Raw genomic sequence first — 17,226 nt, forward strand, 5'->3', positions numbered from 1 at the left:
AACATGTTCGGCGTTTTACAGTCATAAGTTGCTCTAGTCTTTGTAATTCTCGTATCATAAATAATTAGAAAAAGACCAAAGATTTCTTGGAAGAAACTCAGTTTTTGGTGACAGCGATGCAACCGATGATTGGTCATCAACACCAGGAGATTTGGGTGAGATGAGATGACGTCTTTAGTCGCTTGGCAAGCAGAGAATTTCTGTTCTTTTGCTCTGTAAACACCTCTCAGCTCTCCCTGTAGCCACATTTCATCTGCTCCTCAGCTCAAAGTGCCATGTTTTGTCCTCAGAAACTCCACCTTTCAACTCAAAGGGGAACAAGTGCAGCAGTTCTGTTCCAGTCTCTGGGCTCGTTAGTGTTCGTAAGTAGAAAACCAGCCTGTGGCTCTCTGCTGGAGTCTCTGGCTTAGCTGGGCAGCAGCCACGGCTCCACAAAATCCCACTGCTTCCACAGAACGAAGAGCAGCAAGGTGAGCAGGACGGTGGCGGCTACCCGGGCTCGGGTCTTCATCAGCGGGGTGATGAAGTTGGCCAGAGTGGAGACGAAGACCAGCAGCACGGCCATCAGCGCCAGGATGACGTTGATGAGTTTCCCCAGCAGAGCTCGAGCGTTGGCGTTCTCCACTCCCTCCAACTGGACGACCTGCTGCTGCTGCTGCTGCAGCTCCAGTTTGGTGATGCGGGTCAGACACGACTCCACGGCCTCCTGTGTGACCGCACAAACACAAAACACACGGTGAGGTCTTTTCCCCACAACTTTGATTAAAGGATCTGAAAACCTGTTTTCTCAAACAGCTTTTTACGATGAGCGTTGACGTCCACGATGTTCTGGCAAATGTGGAGCAGCTGATCTGTGTGAGTAACCAAATGGTTTTCTGTGTTTTCCTTAGTTTTCTGAAGTGCTCACAATCTGCTGACAGTTGAGAGTTGACAGGTCAAATCAAATCTGAACGACTGAATCACATACTTTGTCCTTCTATGTTGCGTACCTACTGAAGCTGCCCTTACATCGGACATACTGAACGCACACTGTGAGAACATACGACTTTGTCAAAGTATTGCACCTTAAACTTTAACATATCTGTGGCTCCGAGTGACTCAAGTTTGTTAATACTTGCATGACTCCTCGACGTCTGTAGCGGATGTGACGTATCTTCCAACGCGTGGAGGACTGTGGGTCAGAATGCCCAGTACGATGGCTTACTGGGTATTCTGGGCATTTTGCATTTGGCATACTATGTACTGGAGCAGACTAACATATTATCTGGCATAGGCTACCATATAGTATGATAACATGGATATTGAAATACACCCTGAGTTTTTGACCTTGAGCTGTTCAGACAGCTGGTGCAGCGCCAACACTCAGCTGCCAACTTTTTCTGGTGTTCATTCTTTTGTTTTGCACCAGTAGAGGCTTCAAAATACACTTTCTACTGGCGTTAAACAAAAACCTGTTCTCTCTGTCTTTATCACAGGATTGACATCAGTGTTTCTGATTCTAATTGGCTTGCATTGTGCAGGAGGTTGTCTGTTAGCAGTAGCACTGATGCTAACGCTACTGCTAGCAGCCACAAAACATTACTACCTGCTGAGCAAAATGAACAGCAAGTCAGCACCAACAGCAATACTTGGAAACACCAGAGTGGTAGAAGTTGGCTGTTTCATATTTGTCACACTGTCCTGCAAAAGTGGATTTAATTCTCATCCCAATCGGCCTGTTTCCACTGCAGGAACATGCTGGGCGTTTAGTGGCGGCCCGAAACCTTTGTGCTTGTTCCTACTGCAAGAACTGCCCTTCTAGAGAAAAAGTACCAAGTCAAGGGAAATATACTTCTGAGTAGCCCTGAGAAACTCAATGCTGAGGAGGAAGAAGACAAAGGCTGGTTGGTTAAACTCAGACAGAGCAACTCGGGCTTCTCTTCTGCCCTCTCCATGTCCTTGCTACGTCCAATTAACTATTTTTCTCTTTGCTTTGACACACTCTATGTTAAAGTCAAAGTTGTCGACACCACAAACAGAACGGCTAACAGGGCCGATTCATGCCAAGGCCAAGCAGGACCCTGTGAGCTGCTCCAATGGCGGAGAAATGGTAATGCTGACGTGTAGAAATACAGAAACACCATCTTTAAACCCGATCTGCAGTTTTCCTTAGAACTTCCAAGAGTTCAGATCCTTGAAAATGTGACTGAATTGCCAAAAACAGGGTATGGCTCAGTGTTAGGATGTGTATTTGGTCCCCTTCACATATCTTTGTGAACTCTAAACACACACTTACTTTGTTATTTACCTGCTAGTTATTGACACCAGCTTTTTAAATTACCATGAGCTCGTACTTGAATCATATCTGGAAACGAAATTTTGACGTGAAATATTCAGCATGTAACAAGAAATCGATGAATTCTGACAGACGCAGGATTTAGTATTATTACAATAACAGCAAGACCTGTTTTTAGCTTTAGTCCTTTAGTCCGTAGGATGATTTAAAGCTATTAACACATCTTTAAGTCCACTAATAACGTAGCAGCGTTTTACCTGAATGTCCCTCGCTCTCTCGTAGGACTGGTAGGCGACTTTCTCCTCCATGCTGGCGAGTTCCTGTTTCAGGTTGGTCATCTCATTTTGGTGCAGCTCTGTTAAGTCATTTAGCTGCTCTTCAAGTCTCTCATACCTGAAGATACAACACACACACACACACACACACACACACACACACGAGTCCTTTAAAATGTGTGCATTAGATGAGGGGTTGCACAGGTCAAGGGTTGTCTCTGTGGATGGATGTGACCTTCTGCACCATAAAACTTACCATTCTTGTCCAAAATCTAAAAAACAAACAAACTTGGGAATGAATCACATTGTTGCTCAGGATGCCATAGTCTTTCATTAGTAGTCTTTTGAGTTATTCCTACTGTCCTGCTGCACTAAATCCTCACATGAACACCAAATGGTATTCAGTCACAGCTGAAAATAGTCCCGAACAAACGCATTTAAAATGTAGGAACACACTAAAGATTCATCTTCAGTAGGAACAAACTGTCTTGATACTAAAAGCCACCAAAGAGGTAGGAGGTATAAATAAAATGACCATACACCAGAAGCCTTAACGTCTTCATGATGCGGGTGGCGTCTACCTGTATCGCTCTTCCTGCAGACACTGAGTCATGTAGGAGTAGTCGCTCTGCAGCTGGCCCTTCATGTCCTCGATGGCGTCCTCCATGTGCGACTGGCTGGCCTTGATCTCCTGCAGGCCCTCCAGTAGAGAGTCCCATGAACTGTGCATGTGGTGGTGGTGGTGGTGGTGCCCGTCCAGTCTTGGGCTCCCCATGGTTGGTCCTAGCAAACCCCCTCCTCCTCCTCCCGCCCCACCAGAATTGCTGCCTGCTCCGGAGCCGGACGTGGCGCTGGAGCACTCGTCGTCGCTGCCGTACTTTGGGCTGGAGACCAGAGTGGCGCTTCCACTCAGGGCTCTGGGTGTGGGGGTGTCTTCAGAGTGGCCCCCGACCCCGTCTTCGAGCGTGTCCTTTAGGTGAGCAATGTTATCAGCACTACCGAATTTGTTCCTGATAAGACTGGCGAACTCCCTGGGCTTGGACACCACGGCTGTGTGAGTGAGGGCAGACACTCCACCTTTGACCCCTTCAACTACTCCGCCTCCAAAACCACTTATCCCAGCACGAACATTGGCCCCCACGTCCTTTAGTCCTTGCTGCATGTCCCGCAGGACATCCTTGGGCTGCCGGGCCGGTCCATTCTGCAGAGAGGGGAAGACAGATGAGGAAGCAGAGAAATGGAGGATCTCAAAGGCAGGAGAGAGGTGATTAGGTTTAAGGGACAAAACTTGAGGAAGACAGATGAGGAAAGCAGGTCCTGCAGAGATTTAGGTGAGACACAGGATGATGATGCGTTGGTTTAAATAAGTGTGCGGAGAATCGTCAGTCTATTTCTGGACACATCTGTCCTCACAAAGATAGAACACTCATGAGATAATTATTCAAAACAGCCACAGTCCAAAAACAGCTCCACTGACAGAGATTGTGTGCCCACACACACACACACACACACACACACACACTTACCTGCTCTATCTCCTTTAGCTTCTTATGGTAGTGCTCTAGTTTTTTGTGCAAGTGTGCAACGGTCTGTGCTGACTTCTGGTTCTTCTTCTCGAACACCTGCTTGATTCTGGCGGCCTGCTGTTTGTCTGCGTTGTGAGCTAGCTTCAGGTACTCGGCGACGTTGTCGTCACGGGCCTCCTGCTCCACGCGGATCTGCTCGGTGACCTTCAGGATCTTCTGCTGCAGGTGCTCCAGAGCAACACGAGTCCGCTGAGGCTCCCCTGATCCCTCTGCTCCTCCGGACACGACCCCAGACGGCGCTGCCGCCGCTCCGTCTGCGCTGATGTTGCTGTCAGAGCCTCCATGGCTGAGGGTGGAGGGTAGGCCTAGAGTTGCCACCTCGCTCTTGTCCAGCTGAGGGGACAAGAGGGCAGGGGGGTAGTCAAGGGTGCAAACAGGGCGACGACCGCTCCAGATGAAAATACTGGTTGACTCAAGCAGAATAAACATTGTTTTTATTTCAATCTACTCAAGTAACAGCAGAAAAGCAGCTCTTATGAAGGTTATTCTGAGTAACAGGCTCATGACGCGTATTGTATTTTCTCTCCACAGATTGTAAGAGATTAGATGTTATATATTCATTTATCGATGCAAAAGCAAACCAGACGTTCTGCTGCAATTATTGGTATGGGAGCATATATACTTTCTTAATATTTTCCAAGAAGTGTTTTGAAAATAACTAAAGTGGAACAAATAAGTATTCATTTATTTATATGACTTCAGAGCCTCTTACTCAGAGCAAGAAGTCACGTTTCTCTACAGAAAAACAAACAATCGGGTAGAAACTGTGCAGAAAGACAAAGTCCCTATTTTTTCTCCAAATTAAACATTTATTTTTAAAGGTGTAGTTTCTCTTAAAAAATATATTTCCTGGGGCCAAAGTAAAGTCACTGAGCAAATGATTAAACCTTCTGAGATGCGAGTGCTTAAAATGAGTTACTTTCCAGCCCTGGCGCTTACGGCTATAATTGATTTGGTGGAGAGATCAGAGAGTACACAGAAAGGCCATCATGCATTAATTAGATGATACATAATTACACTGCTTCCTGCTCCAGCACAGCCTCAGAAAGTCAGCACACAAACAACTTTTAAACACCTTTCTCTTAAAAAAAAAGAAGCTGCAGATGATCAAAAGCTGCAATGACAACAAATGGCACATTTAAAACCCTGACAGCTGTGATGATGATGATGAGACGTTTCTGTGACTCTCCTCTGGATCCAGACTGTTTCCTGACACAGCACAGAGGATGTAATCTGTCTGAACAGTTAGATATGTGCTGACAAATCATTGATCCATGCATGAGGGGATTCCCTGGTCACTATCTATATGATGGCAGATGGCAGGATTGTTAGTGACCCTCAGCCTGACGCCTGTAATCAGAGCCTGCAAACATGAGCTCAGGCAGACACATGACACCGAGCGTCTCATAGCGCTGCTCTAATTTCTCCAGGCGGGACGGTGCGAGGATTTATTTGTATTTTATTCGCGTGACAGTGTGAAATGAGCACAAGCTCTCCCCCCCTGTGCTGTCCGCTATCCAGAGCCGAGCCAAGCAGGCAGTGATTTTTTAAAAAGTAGGTTACAATCACATTGTAAAAAAAAACAGATGACTGCAGTCCCTGGTGATTAATCATTTCCTAATCTTGTCAGAAAATAGAAAAAAAAGTGAGATGCTTATGCAGTAGCGAAGCTCACAGGAGGAGGGAGGGTTGCGATGGAGGGGAGATGCGGTGTCCGGCGGTACAATATGGGTGAAAACAGACAAACAAAACCAGCACGGAGCAGCAGGAAGCCATGGCTGCAGCAGCAGCAGCACCCGGATCTGACTCCTGCTTTTGTTGTTGTTCAAAGCACACGAGGGTGATGCCGTGGATGGATGGATGGAGGCATCCTGAAGGTCGGAAGAGAAGCAAGGGGTGGTGATGAGGATGGAGATGGCAGATGTCTGAGGCATGAAAACGAGAGGACGGGGTCTGCCCTCCTCTCAGGAAACACACCGTGGCGCGTGAGAGATGGATGTCAACAAGCGTGGATGCGAACACACGGGGATGAGACACAAGCAGCACAGCGATAAATTAAATCAGAAACGTTACCATACTGCTTTAATCCAATTTTTGCAGTGCCATTGCAAGTCTGTGTTCGAGGCCCATCCTCCTCCTCCTCCTCCTTCTCCCTCCTCCTCCTCCTCCCCCTGAGCTCCCCCCTCCTCAGATGTCTTCACCCCCAGCCGTCGCCTGGCTGACTATCACCTCTCTGGATCCTAATGCTCCATTGTTAATGCCATCGATATCTGCAGCCTCCCTCTCTCCCTCTCCGGCGCTCTGATCTGTCTCCCTCTCTCTCTCCCTCTCTCTCCTTTGTGTCATATGTTCCCTCCGCCTCCTCCTGCTTCCCTCCACTACATCTCTCCCTCTCTGCTGTGGCTCCCGTTCAGTCTACATGCGAGCGCGCGCGGTCCTGCCCTATAATGGATGTGGGAGCTAAGGAACAGATGATGGAGGGGAGTGGGCGGGGGGATGGGAGAGCTTAGCGCAGGCGTGCAGGTGCCTCTGTGCTGCCGAGGCCAGAGGAGGGAGGGAGGGAGCACTCCGGGCCCTGCATCCCTCCGTACAAACCCTCTAAACCCCTCAATGCAAACACATGCAGCCAGCGTGTGCTGATGTGGGGCTGCAGTGATGTGGTGCCAAAGCACACAGCGGCTCAGAGCAGTGACTCCCCTCTTCTTCATCCGCCTCCTTCACAACAACAGAGGCTTGTCTCAGCGACTCAGCTCTGCTTCAGGAACTTCAGATCTCTTTTGTGCTGGATTGTGTGTGTGTGTGTGGTGTGTATAGTGTGTGTGTGTGTGTGTGTGTGTGTGTGTGTGTGCAGAGGGATGCCCACTGAACGGAGATGAAAACCAGCTTTGATCAGCATCCTCAAAACAAACCTGAAATAAATTTCAAAGAGCGGCCTGTGAAGGCTGAGGGAAGAAAAGTCTGCTGTAGTCCACAAACACTGTGTTATGAGCAATAATTTACTAAATAAGTATTAGTTATGGAGCATCAAAAGGCACCTGTGATTTTATATTCTTATACATTCTTATGAATAATTTACTAACCAGCAGTCCTGAGCAAAACTTGACATACAACTGTAAAGGTGATGGACATGATGGCAGAGTTTCCAGTGATTCCAGTAACTCACAAACAATCATACGTTTTGGTTCCTTCATAGATGTTTCTATGAGTCTTCTCGATATAAAAATCTTTTAATCATATCTATAGTTGTCGTAGACCTCCATTATTTGTTAATGATTAATTAGTAGTTGTATCACATTTATCCTAATAAGAGCGACTAAATATCGTTATATATCATATAATATTGTATATTAAATCCATCACTTATTCATATGTTTGTGTATGTGTGTAGGCCTGTAAATATATTTATGTGGTGTATTTATATTGGTAATATACATTTCTATAGGAAATCACACTGATTATATATATGGTACAATTACAGACTGATATTGGTGCAGTTAACTGATTATTTATTGATGCATATTTTATATTAAATCCATTTATTGTACATAGGAACATGTAATATTGTGATGAACCAGAGGGTGATAAGGGGGTAAGTTAATAAGTTTAGACTTCTTCCTACTCCTTATTGAACTCCAAAAGTTTGTTTTTAAGTTTATTTTTTTGTTTGAAATAAATATTGCATTCATTCATTCATTCATTCATTCGTTCATTCATTCATTCAAACATGACAAATACTGCTGCATTAAAAACATACATACAGCAATGCTAATGTTAGTCAAACGTCCCTTTGCTGTTTTCACTGGAACAAGGAACCATTTGGTGGCCGTCCACAAGCTTCTGGTTCCATCTTCGACCATTTCTCTTCACAGAATAAACTAAATTTATTGGCTTTATGAAGAAAACTTGTTTCTTCATGACAGGCCACAGGTTCTTGACGAGGTTTAAATCAGGGCTTAGCCTGATTAAAACCAGTCTTTTGATGTTTAAGATCATTATCTTGTTGGAACACAAGACCCGACCTCCTGGCTGATGACTTTCGGGTTTTCCTGAAGGATGTGAAGGTAACCTTCATTATTCCATTTACTTTGTGCATCAGCATCAGTTCCTGTTCTGGCAGCAGAACAGCCCCAGAGCATGATGCTGCCACCACCGTGCTCCACAGCAGGTTTGGTGTTCTTGGGGTTAAAAGTCTCACCTTCTCTCCTCCCAACATGTTTCTGCTCATTGTGGCCAAACAGCTCAGCTTTTGTTCCATTTGAACAGATAACTTTCCTCCAGAAGGCCTTTTGTGTCTTCATGTAATCAGCAGCAAACTTCAGTCGAGCCTGAAGCGGCTGTTTATCAGCCTCTCAGTTCACAGAAACACCAGTTGACTGTTGACACTGACATCTGTGTTCCTGCAGCTTCTAATTCACTGAAGACCTACTTCCTGGTGAATCCTGGTTGACTCTTGACCATCCTGACCAGCTGTCTGTCAGCAGCAGGTGATAGTTTGTGAAACAACTGTACCATTTACTTCATACTTACAAAAGATGGTGTGCACATTTGATTTTAGGATCTGTAGCTGCTTTGAAATGGTTCCAACTGACTTTCTGGACGTGTTCGAGTCACTGATTTGCTCTTTCAGATCTGAGCTGAGCTCCTGTTGTGTTTGTGGCTGAGTGTAATGAGTTTATCAAATTAGCCCGATTTAAATTGGCTCACAGGGGTCACCAGCTGTAGTCAATTGTTAGTAACTCACAAGAGGTTCAGGGCCATGCCGCTAGGAAAATCAGATCACCACAGCTGTCTATATATATTTTTGATCCAGCAGATTGTGTCATATTTCCAAAAGATTTATAATAGATCTATGAAAGAACCAAAATGCACATGGGTTGTTTCAACACATGGGTTTCAGTCATTCAGTCATAGAAAGTTAGGTGATGTCAGTCCTTTGTCCTTCGTTTCCTGCCTGTCATCCAGTGCTGTAACCTCACTGCTGCTACGTACGTTTACTCATCCTGCACAGTGCAGCTTAGTTGTGTTTGTAGCGCCTCCTCTGGATGCTAGGGGGAATGTCTGGTGTAGGTTTTCCTCCAACGAATGAAAGTAAATGGAACTGTGGGTTAACGCAAGCCGAGATGTCTTGTGATCAAAATCCCGTGACTTCTCATAAATCTTTTCATAGATTAGGGCGGAGCAATTTTCAAACAGCAGCACCACATGAGACGACCACCCAAAGGTCAGCGGTACCAGGAGTGTTAAGGACATGCATGTCTTGTTGATAAAAGGGTATTTCTTAGAGCAAATATATTCTATATGTGTTATTTCAGTTTGATTTTCTGTTGTCCCGCTCACAGAAACATGGTTTATAATGTGGGAGAAGCTCAAAGCAGATTCCAACTTTATACGCTGAACCAGTCAAGGATTTAAAAATGAATGTAGAGAAAATAGAAAGAATCAGATCCATGGAGGGAGACAGATCAGCCACAACATCAGAGTGGTATTTACCTGTTAACGTATCAGTGTGATAAATAAGTCTGACAGGGATCCAGTTCAATCTGAATGTGGAATATTTTTTACTTACTTTGATATTTTCGCTGTTACACATTTACAAAATGACATGCACAGCTTTTTTTTTTAATTGTTTTATCGCTGCTTTTACTTGAGTAAAGAAAATCTGAATACTTCCATCTAAGTTGCTGGAAAATCAAATTAATTAAAAAAAAAAAAAACAACTTTCAAATATTGCTTGACGATTACATTCGGACGTGTAAACCATCCTTTCACTACAAAATGTCTGACATCATTTTAAAAAAAGGTGAATAACATTTATTTCTGATGAATCATCAGCTGTGACGACACAAAAAAGACACTCACACCAAAATCCATTTGAATATTTTATTCGAATTTGGAATTCTCATAATAATTAAAAAAAATCTAAATTAACACCAGGCATAGTATCTCACAATAAATAAGGATAGATCTTTTCATTTGCAGCTTATAACATAGAACAACATGTAGGACCTGTGCACAAGCAGCTATAAACAGAAGTGCTTTCATTGTTCTGGGGTGATTTGCTTCGCTGTAGTGTTTGCGAACAGGATGAGCGTTACAGTGACTGTGTGTGACTCCCCTTCAGATCACTCATAGCAGCAGGATTCGCCAACACAAGCCACAATAACGTTCTGTTAGTTTTGAGGCAGATTGTAACACACTGTCTGTTAAACCGCAGTGCGTTTCAGAATAGAGAAGAACAGAAAGCATGCCACTTTAGCTTACTAAATAATACGTTTGCTTCAGAGAACGCGGTCTTCTGATTGTCCTTTAAGGAGCTTCAAATACCGAAACAAATGCCCGAAAGGCACTTGATGCTGGGCGCGTCGTTTGCACCACCATCACATTTATGTGCAATACTGCAGTGCTTCTGTGATAATGCTACTTCACAATGCTGTAATAAACTCTATAGATAAATCTCTGATATATATATAATCTAAATATAAGTGTTTAGGTGTTATGGTGCTACACTCATAACCCACATTATCTGGTGCTGGACAGGGCAGCTATGGAGACATGCTTTGAAAATCGATTGACATACAGTAGAAAGGATGGAAGAGGACATGATGGCACTTCTGTCATTTACAATCTAAGCAAAAGCAAACTGCATGTTCAAGATCTCACAACTCTTCAAGCATTTTCCTATGAGTACATGATGGTGGATAAAGCATGATTGTACAGCTCAGGATACAAAGTATTACACACTCTGGAGAGTAAAAAAACAAAAACAAGACTCCTAGCCCTTGTGATACACGTTAAAAAAAAAAAAAACACTGTAGAAAAACAATAGTGGAATTGAACAAAGGAGCCACCATCCATTCACCGTTTTCAGTCACTCTGCAGCTTTCGGACAAAATGATTTGAGCCAGCGAGGCACCTGATTCAAGTGTGTACAGTTATTGCGTTCGTCCATCGTTTTCTCCTACAGAAACCTGACGCTGTGGAATGCACAGTAGGAAATGTCCGTCAACACTTTGGCAACCCCTCGATCCAAATGAGTATAAATCCAGAGATTACTGTTAATCTTCTCTGCTCAAACGTCCCCTTCTTACCACTGGGAAACACACCAACCCCGCCCCCCCTACCCTCTAAGTGAATAGAGTACCCTAATTAACCTTATAGTAATGACATGAGGTCCCTTTAGTTGTCAGATGGTTTGCCGGATACACGACCTCCTGCTGAGTGCCTGTGCAGAGAGTCTGTGCAGAACGTTTGATTCCTGAGTGTTTGTGTTGTTCTCTTGGAATGTTGGCACCTTTGCAGCAAAAGCTCCACCGAATATCACTCGCCGGATTTGCGTGGCATCCAAACCACTCTTCTTTTGGCCTGATAGAAATCTGTTGGGATAAAGAACAGGAAGCTAAGCTCAGCGCCAGCTCACACGACGTGACGAATCATTCACAACAAGCCTGTAAACATAAGTACCTGTAAGGTTTGTCTGTTTCCTCTTCAACCCTCCGTTCTCGCCTCGGTCTGGGGTTTTCTCCAGCTTGTCCAGGCTCAGCATGAATTTCTCGGGCGTCTGAGGGATGTTCTCCTTCCCGCTCTGCCGGGGCTCCACCCTTCCTCCTCTGGCAGTAACCGTCGCCTCTGCCGCCCTCTGGCCTCTTGCCTGACCCCGGCCCAGCATGCAGGGTCTGTAGAGCAACGGCACTCCGCTGCCTGGGATGCCCTCCCACTGGAAGTCGCTGCTCTCCAGAGGCTTGTCCGAGAAGAAATCAAAGCCCCAGCGCTGTGAGGCCTCCTCCAGGTCTTTATGCAGGGCGGCCTTGTACTCCGCCTGCAGCTGCTCTCGGTCCAATGGGCCGAACAGGTTCCGCCGGGCCGGACCGTTCCCCAGGGCGCTCAGGATCCGCTTGTGAGAAGCCATCGTTCTACACTGATGGAAACAAGAGAGAAGACCTCTGGTTAGACCTGCTGCCTGAGTCAGACATGGGAACCGTCATCTGGTCCTGAGCTGAATCATCCTCCACAAGACAGTTTGGCAGTTTGCTTGAAAAGACAGACGAACATGTTCTCTACACTAAAATACACCAAAATACTACAGAATGATCCATTAACTGACCAAATGTAGCAGCTCTAAGACTCAGGCACAAATGATAAAAACATGTACATAAATTAAAGATGCATCGTTTCTCTCAGGTGACCATAATCCTGTTCTTAAACAAGGAAAATAAACCCTGTTCTCCATCTACGACACCATCCATCTCAATTTATCTACTGCTGCCTCGAATATAAAAGTAAAAATCAGGCTTACCATCGTTCTAGTCAGTTTAAATCCCCTCAGTGAATGAACAGACTGGTGTCACTGGGGAGCTTTTTTATAAGGCAGAGAGCAGCCAGTGACTCATTGAGCCCTCCTCAGTAACACAGCGGTACATGCCTGGACATAATCTGAGACAGACATGTAGGGACTAGTCCTGGGCAGCGGCTGTGATCAGTGCAGACACCACAAGGTGGCGCTATCAGACCAGCTACAGCTCAACAGAGCAACTCCAGCCTCAGAGCGCAGCCGATCATTTCTTCAATGAGGCTCAGATTACTGAAGGAGATCGATTACAAATCTTCTTTCCACATCGACACCAAACTTACACACAAACTCTGTCTGATGTGAGTCAAACAGACGCTTTCCAGTGAGAGCTGAGGAAGGAACCAACTGCGTCTCAGGGGAATAATAAGTCATTATAGCCGTGCAGGAAGGGCTGGGCAGGATTCCCAGGATTTCCATTTCAGGGAACAATCAGAAGGAACCCGTCCCAGCCCACCCTAATTATGCAGCAGGAGGGGAGAGGTCATCTTATTACAGCGGTGTTACTGAGGAGGAATCTAATGAAGTGTGCTGGGAATGGTGGAGCTGATTTTATCACATGGAAGCTGCTCTGGTTTAAAACAAATCTATCAACACCAGCGTCTGCACTGCTCACCGAACACGCAAACAGCCAGGAACACGAACTACAGTCTGACTGAAGGAAAGCTGAGATCCAAGCTACACACAACCTTCAACTGATTCCTACCAATTAGTTTGATGAACTTTATGTAAATGTGGACAGAACCCTGACAAAACATATCCTGTTACATCACCTGACTTGGCCTCAGCTGCCCTGCTCAGCAGAGCAGAAGTCTGAGATCGTGTCATGTGGCACTTTTCCAAGAACTGCACTTCATTCATTCTCTGATCAGCAAAATCTTGGAAACAGAAAACATCTGAGCTTCCTGAATTACTGCAACACATCTGCATTTTCCACACATATGATTGGACTGAAAGCTTTTTTTTTTATCCTGTAAGACAAAATAAACCTGAAGACTTAATGTTATTATTCTTGTTTATGTATTAAACATGTAGATTCTTTTTTAATAAATAATTTTACGGATGTCTTTTGATGTGAGATCACCTGAGAGACACAAATGCATCTTGAATGAGTTTAACATTATTCTCATTATACATTAATAGTGTATAATAAATAGTATTATCTTGAGGTTTTTACTATAAATGTTTTTTTTAATTTATGTGTTTTATCAGGGACAGACACCACCACGACTGAATCCAAGAATCTCTGAGGTTCAGTTTATTGGATGGGATCTGGGGACCAATGGAGAAATGTGGCACACATTAATATGCCAAACATTAATAAGTGTAATCACCTGCTACACACTGGGACAGGGTGGATACTGGTCTGATACTGGTCTGTCCACCGTGGGATGGGTTCCAGTGTCTCCCCTTCCCACCCACTGTTACATAAGCACAGACCTGCAGGCCAAAGGTCAAGGTGGAGCTTCTTCAGTGAGACCAGTCTGATCAAACTGGATCCAAACATTAAATAAATGCTCATTTATTTCACTTTTTTATGTCAAAAAATGGGGGTACACAGCTCTGCAGCAACATGATCCCCACTTCCCATCCTTTCTTTTTTTTTTTCATTCCTCTGCCTCCCTCACGGGACAGGACGTCAGAGAAGGGGGGGAGTCGGTGGATTGGTTCAAGGCTGTGGCGGGAGACTGAGTCATGCATGAGCAGCGGAGGAACCGGCTGGGACCCTGCCCAGTTTACTACTCTGCTCCACGTGAGGCTGGAGCTCGTGTCTCCCAGTCAAACTGGGCTGTCACTGTGTGGATCCAGACCCTGCCACCTCCCTCATCCACACACTCTCACATGCACACAAAAATAACTCAGGAAGAAGCTGCTCCAGGAATTCTCAAGACTTTCTGTGAAGTTCTGACTGATCAGCTGACACTTGGTGCACTCTATGCTGGATATAGATTCACACTTAGACAACTTTAGTCACACATTATTCCTGTAAACATGTCATCTGTAGGAATGAAATTACAACTAAAAACTAAAGTTGTAATTTCTAACTAAAAAAACTAAAACTAAAACCATTTATAGACACAGAGGGGCATAAAGCAGCCTTGTTGGACACTAGGCTCTTTATTCAGTGGACACACAACCTGAACAGTTGTTTATAGACGTGCATACAAACAAACACAACACACAAATAACACATTAAATTGCAAAACATCTTTTAAAAAGTCTTTCCACTATAAGTTAAGTCATTTTACTTACATTTCAAGTCAAAGTCAGTCCAGTCCACCAGAAAATCCTCCTTATTTCAAGTAGTTGAGTTATAAATTAGTTTTTCTGCCTCCTTCTTGATCTTCAGTCACAACAGCTGTGTGATGTGATCCAGTCCAGCCAGCCAAGTCCAGACAAGCGACGGACTGCAATCAGCGACAAACAGCTCCTTGATAATTTCTCCAAGTATTCTCTCAGACATGGACACGGGCTAAACTTTTATGAACTCCGGTGGGCGGGGAGCCTCTGCTCCCGTGCAGGGGCGGAGTCTGCGGCCCCACACACGTGGATTTGTCCCGGTAAACACACGAGCACACGTGAAAGTTGGCCGCGTAGTATGCAGGGAAGGAAATTCCAGCTCAGGACCGCCGGGCTCGGAGCCCCTCCGCGGCGCTCAGTGCGCATGTCCGAGCGCAGGCAGCCGCGCGCTGTAGCCAGGAGACGTGATGTTTACGTGCTCACGTTCCTGAACTGAAGCCACATTTCAGCTTCCCGTTGATGTCACATAACTCAAATAAAAGGGCGGCAGAATGAACACGTGTAACTTCAGAGCAGAAAAAAAAAGTTGAATCTACAGTTAAACAGTGTTGGGAAGTAACTACATGAGCTGCTTTTACTCGAGTACTTCTGCTCATATGTAACTTTGCAATTACACTCCATCTCATTTCACAAGAAAATATGGTCCCCTGCTTTTTATTTAACCTAATGCTTCAATTATAGTCACTTCAAAGGTTATATTTAATACACTGAACATATAATTACCTCCAGGGATTAAACACCAACCACACACTGTAGTGGATCAACTGGCTCTGCTCGACCACATCCTGCAGCAACACGCTGCTCAAGTCTGCAATCATGAGGTCATTATAAACGCTGACTAATACTATATAATAATAACACTTTCAAAAGGGCCAATTGGCATCATGAATACCTCTACTTAGAGCTTTAGGTACATTTTGCAGGTGGTATTTGTGTATTTTTCCTTTTTTTTTCCTGTGCAGGACTTTTCATTTGTGTCGCTCCACTTTTACTCTGTTGTTACTTTCATTTAAAATAGGATTCAACTATCACATCTACATTTAATCACTTATAACAATACGTATAAAGCTGTGGGTGGCAAAATGTGCAACGAAGTGTTAATAAATAACTAACATGTAAATAATAATCGTCTGTATTACTGGACTTTTATTACTGATAGTTTAATGTGTAATTTGCATTTTAATGTTGCAGCTGCTTGATTATGAAGCTCTTTTTTTAATCAATGCACAGGTGACTAATGGGGGTTTAGTTTGTATTATATTGTTGAATTTAGGGTTTTTAATGTGCTTTCATTCAGTATTAGTTTGATTCTGGCTTTTCTGTTTAAAGTGCAGCTAAATTACAAACAATGCAGGCGCTGTTATGCTTCTTATGGACAAAATCATGAACGGAGAAACTCCTGAATATGAATTTTGCTGCTAATAATGATCCACAGGGTTGTACAGTACAGTATCCCAAAAAGTATTAAAGTGAGTTTATTCTCAGGAAATCTACTACACATCAGATTTGTACCTTTTCATTCCTGAATAATCTGGAATAACCTGCAGATTTCTCCACAGCCCTTTTATTGTAGTCATTGTGATCCAAAGTTTAGGGTTTCTAATAACTGTTTCACTAAACCAAGGCGCCTGTTCCAACCCCTGAGCTTCCACACTGGTCACACATTGTACTCAACAGTTTGTCCCACCCACTCTTGTTGTTGTTGAAGCCTGGCCTGTTTATTTCGGCAGCTCGTCAGCCAAGAGACTCCTCATTCTTTCCAGCCCCTTCATGCTGCCCTTCAGCCTAGTTCTCAGCGCATCAACAACAAGAGCCCCAACTGTAGGATGCGTTGGATAAAGGCCCAACTGATCTGACTCCACAGTGAGGCCTTTGTTAACGAGGTGACTGATGGGACACAAGAGAAACACAGACTTGGCACAAAGAGTGTGTCGACCGTACAGCATAGCTACGGTCGGTGGAGAAATGCCCTGAAGTTAATGAAGGTAGAACACAAATGTACAATGTGTGCATGTTGTTTGTGACGGAGCAGCAGATGTTTGCTGCAGCGGAAGCCTCTACATTTGTACAGCTGAGCAGACGCTTTATTATCTCTCAGCTCCGAGGCAGCTGCACAGAGCAGAGGGTCTGCCAGAGCAGTCGACATTGTTTTCATCATCCACCGTGAAAAGTTTGATTCCAAGTGAAGCACATTGACTTTGCATTGCAGCTTAGTTACTTATTAATCAAGGAAGTTCTGCTGTTTGCAGCTTTATTACCCGGCACTGTTTTTAATTAGGCATGTTGCACGTATTGAACTCACTTTAGCTGCACACTCTTTGCTATATATGGAGATTTTTTACACTCTGCAAACAAAGCACAAGCCGTCCTGATGAATAACTGTGTAAGCTACATAGACTCCATCTGTGTGTGAATTGATTTTAATGATCCCAGACCCTGGACTGT

The 17,226-nt window shown here is 44.4% G+C and overlaps 2 protein-coding genes across 3 annotated transcripts; both read right to left on the minus strand.

Annotated features, from left to right (window-relative positions):
* Window positions 1–406: 406 nt before the first annotated feature.
* tmcc2 (transmembrane and coiled-coil domain family 2) lies at window positions 407–8,894 on the minus strand. Its single transcript, XM_008282718.1, has 6 exons — window positions 8,878–8,894; window positions 5,288–5,345; window positions 4,077–4,469; window positions 3,132–3,751; window positions 2,533–2,668; window positions 407–706 (listed from the first exon to the last, which is right to left on the minus strand). Exons 1-6 carry the CDS (start codon window positions 8,892–8,894, stop codon window positions 407–409), a joined length of 1,524 nt encoding a protein of 507 aa, XP_008280940.1.
* Window positions 8,895–10,002: 1,108 nt separating this feature from the next.
* Window positions 10,003–14,840, minus strand: cdkn1a (cyclin dependent kinase inhibitor 1A). Of its 2 annotated transcripts, none has more exons than XM_008282709.1 (3): window positions 14,734–14,840; window positions 11,598–12,051; window positions 10,003–11,509 (listed from the first exon to the last, which is right to left on the minus strand). In XM_008282709.1, exons 2-3 carry the CDS (start codon window positions 12,040–12,042, stop codon window positions 11,454–11,456), a joined length of 501 nt encoding a protein of 166 aa, XP_008280931.1. In that variant the 5' UTR covers window positions 12,043–12,051; window positions 14,734–14,840; the 3' UTR covers window positions 10,003–11,453. The 2 variants fall into 2 exon arrangements, with proteins under 2 accessions (XP_008280931.1, XP_008280930.1); XM_008282708.1 differs by lacking the exon at window positions 14,734–14,840 and adding an exon at window positions 12,430–12,465.
* Window positions 14,841–17,226: the final 2,386 nt, after the last annotated feature.

The sequence above is a fragment of the Stegastes partitus genome, unplaced genomic scaffold (assembly GCF_000690725.1).
Source record: "Stegastes partitus isolate 25-593 unplaced genomic scaffold, Stegastes_partitus-1.0.2 Scaffold281, whole genome shotgun sequence".
NCBI classification, from domain to species: Eukaryota; Metazoa; Chordata; class Actinopteri; family Pomacentridae; genus Stegastes; species Stegastes partitus.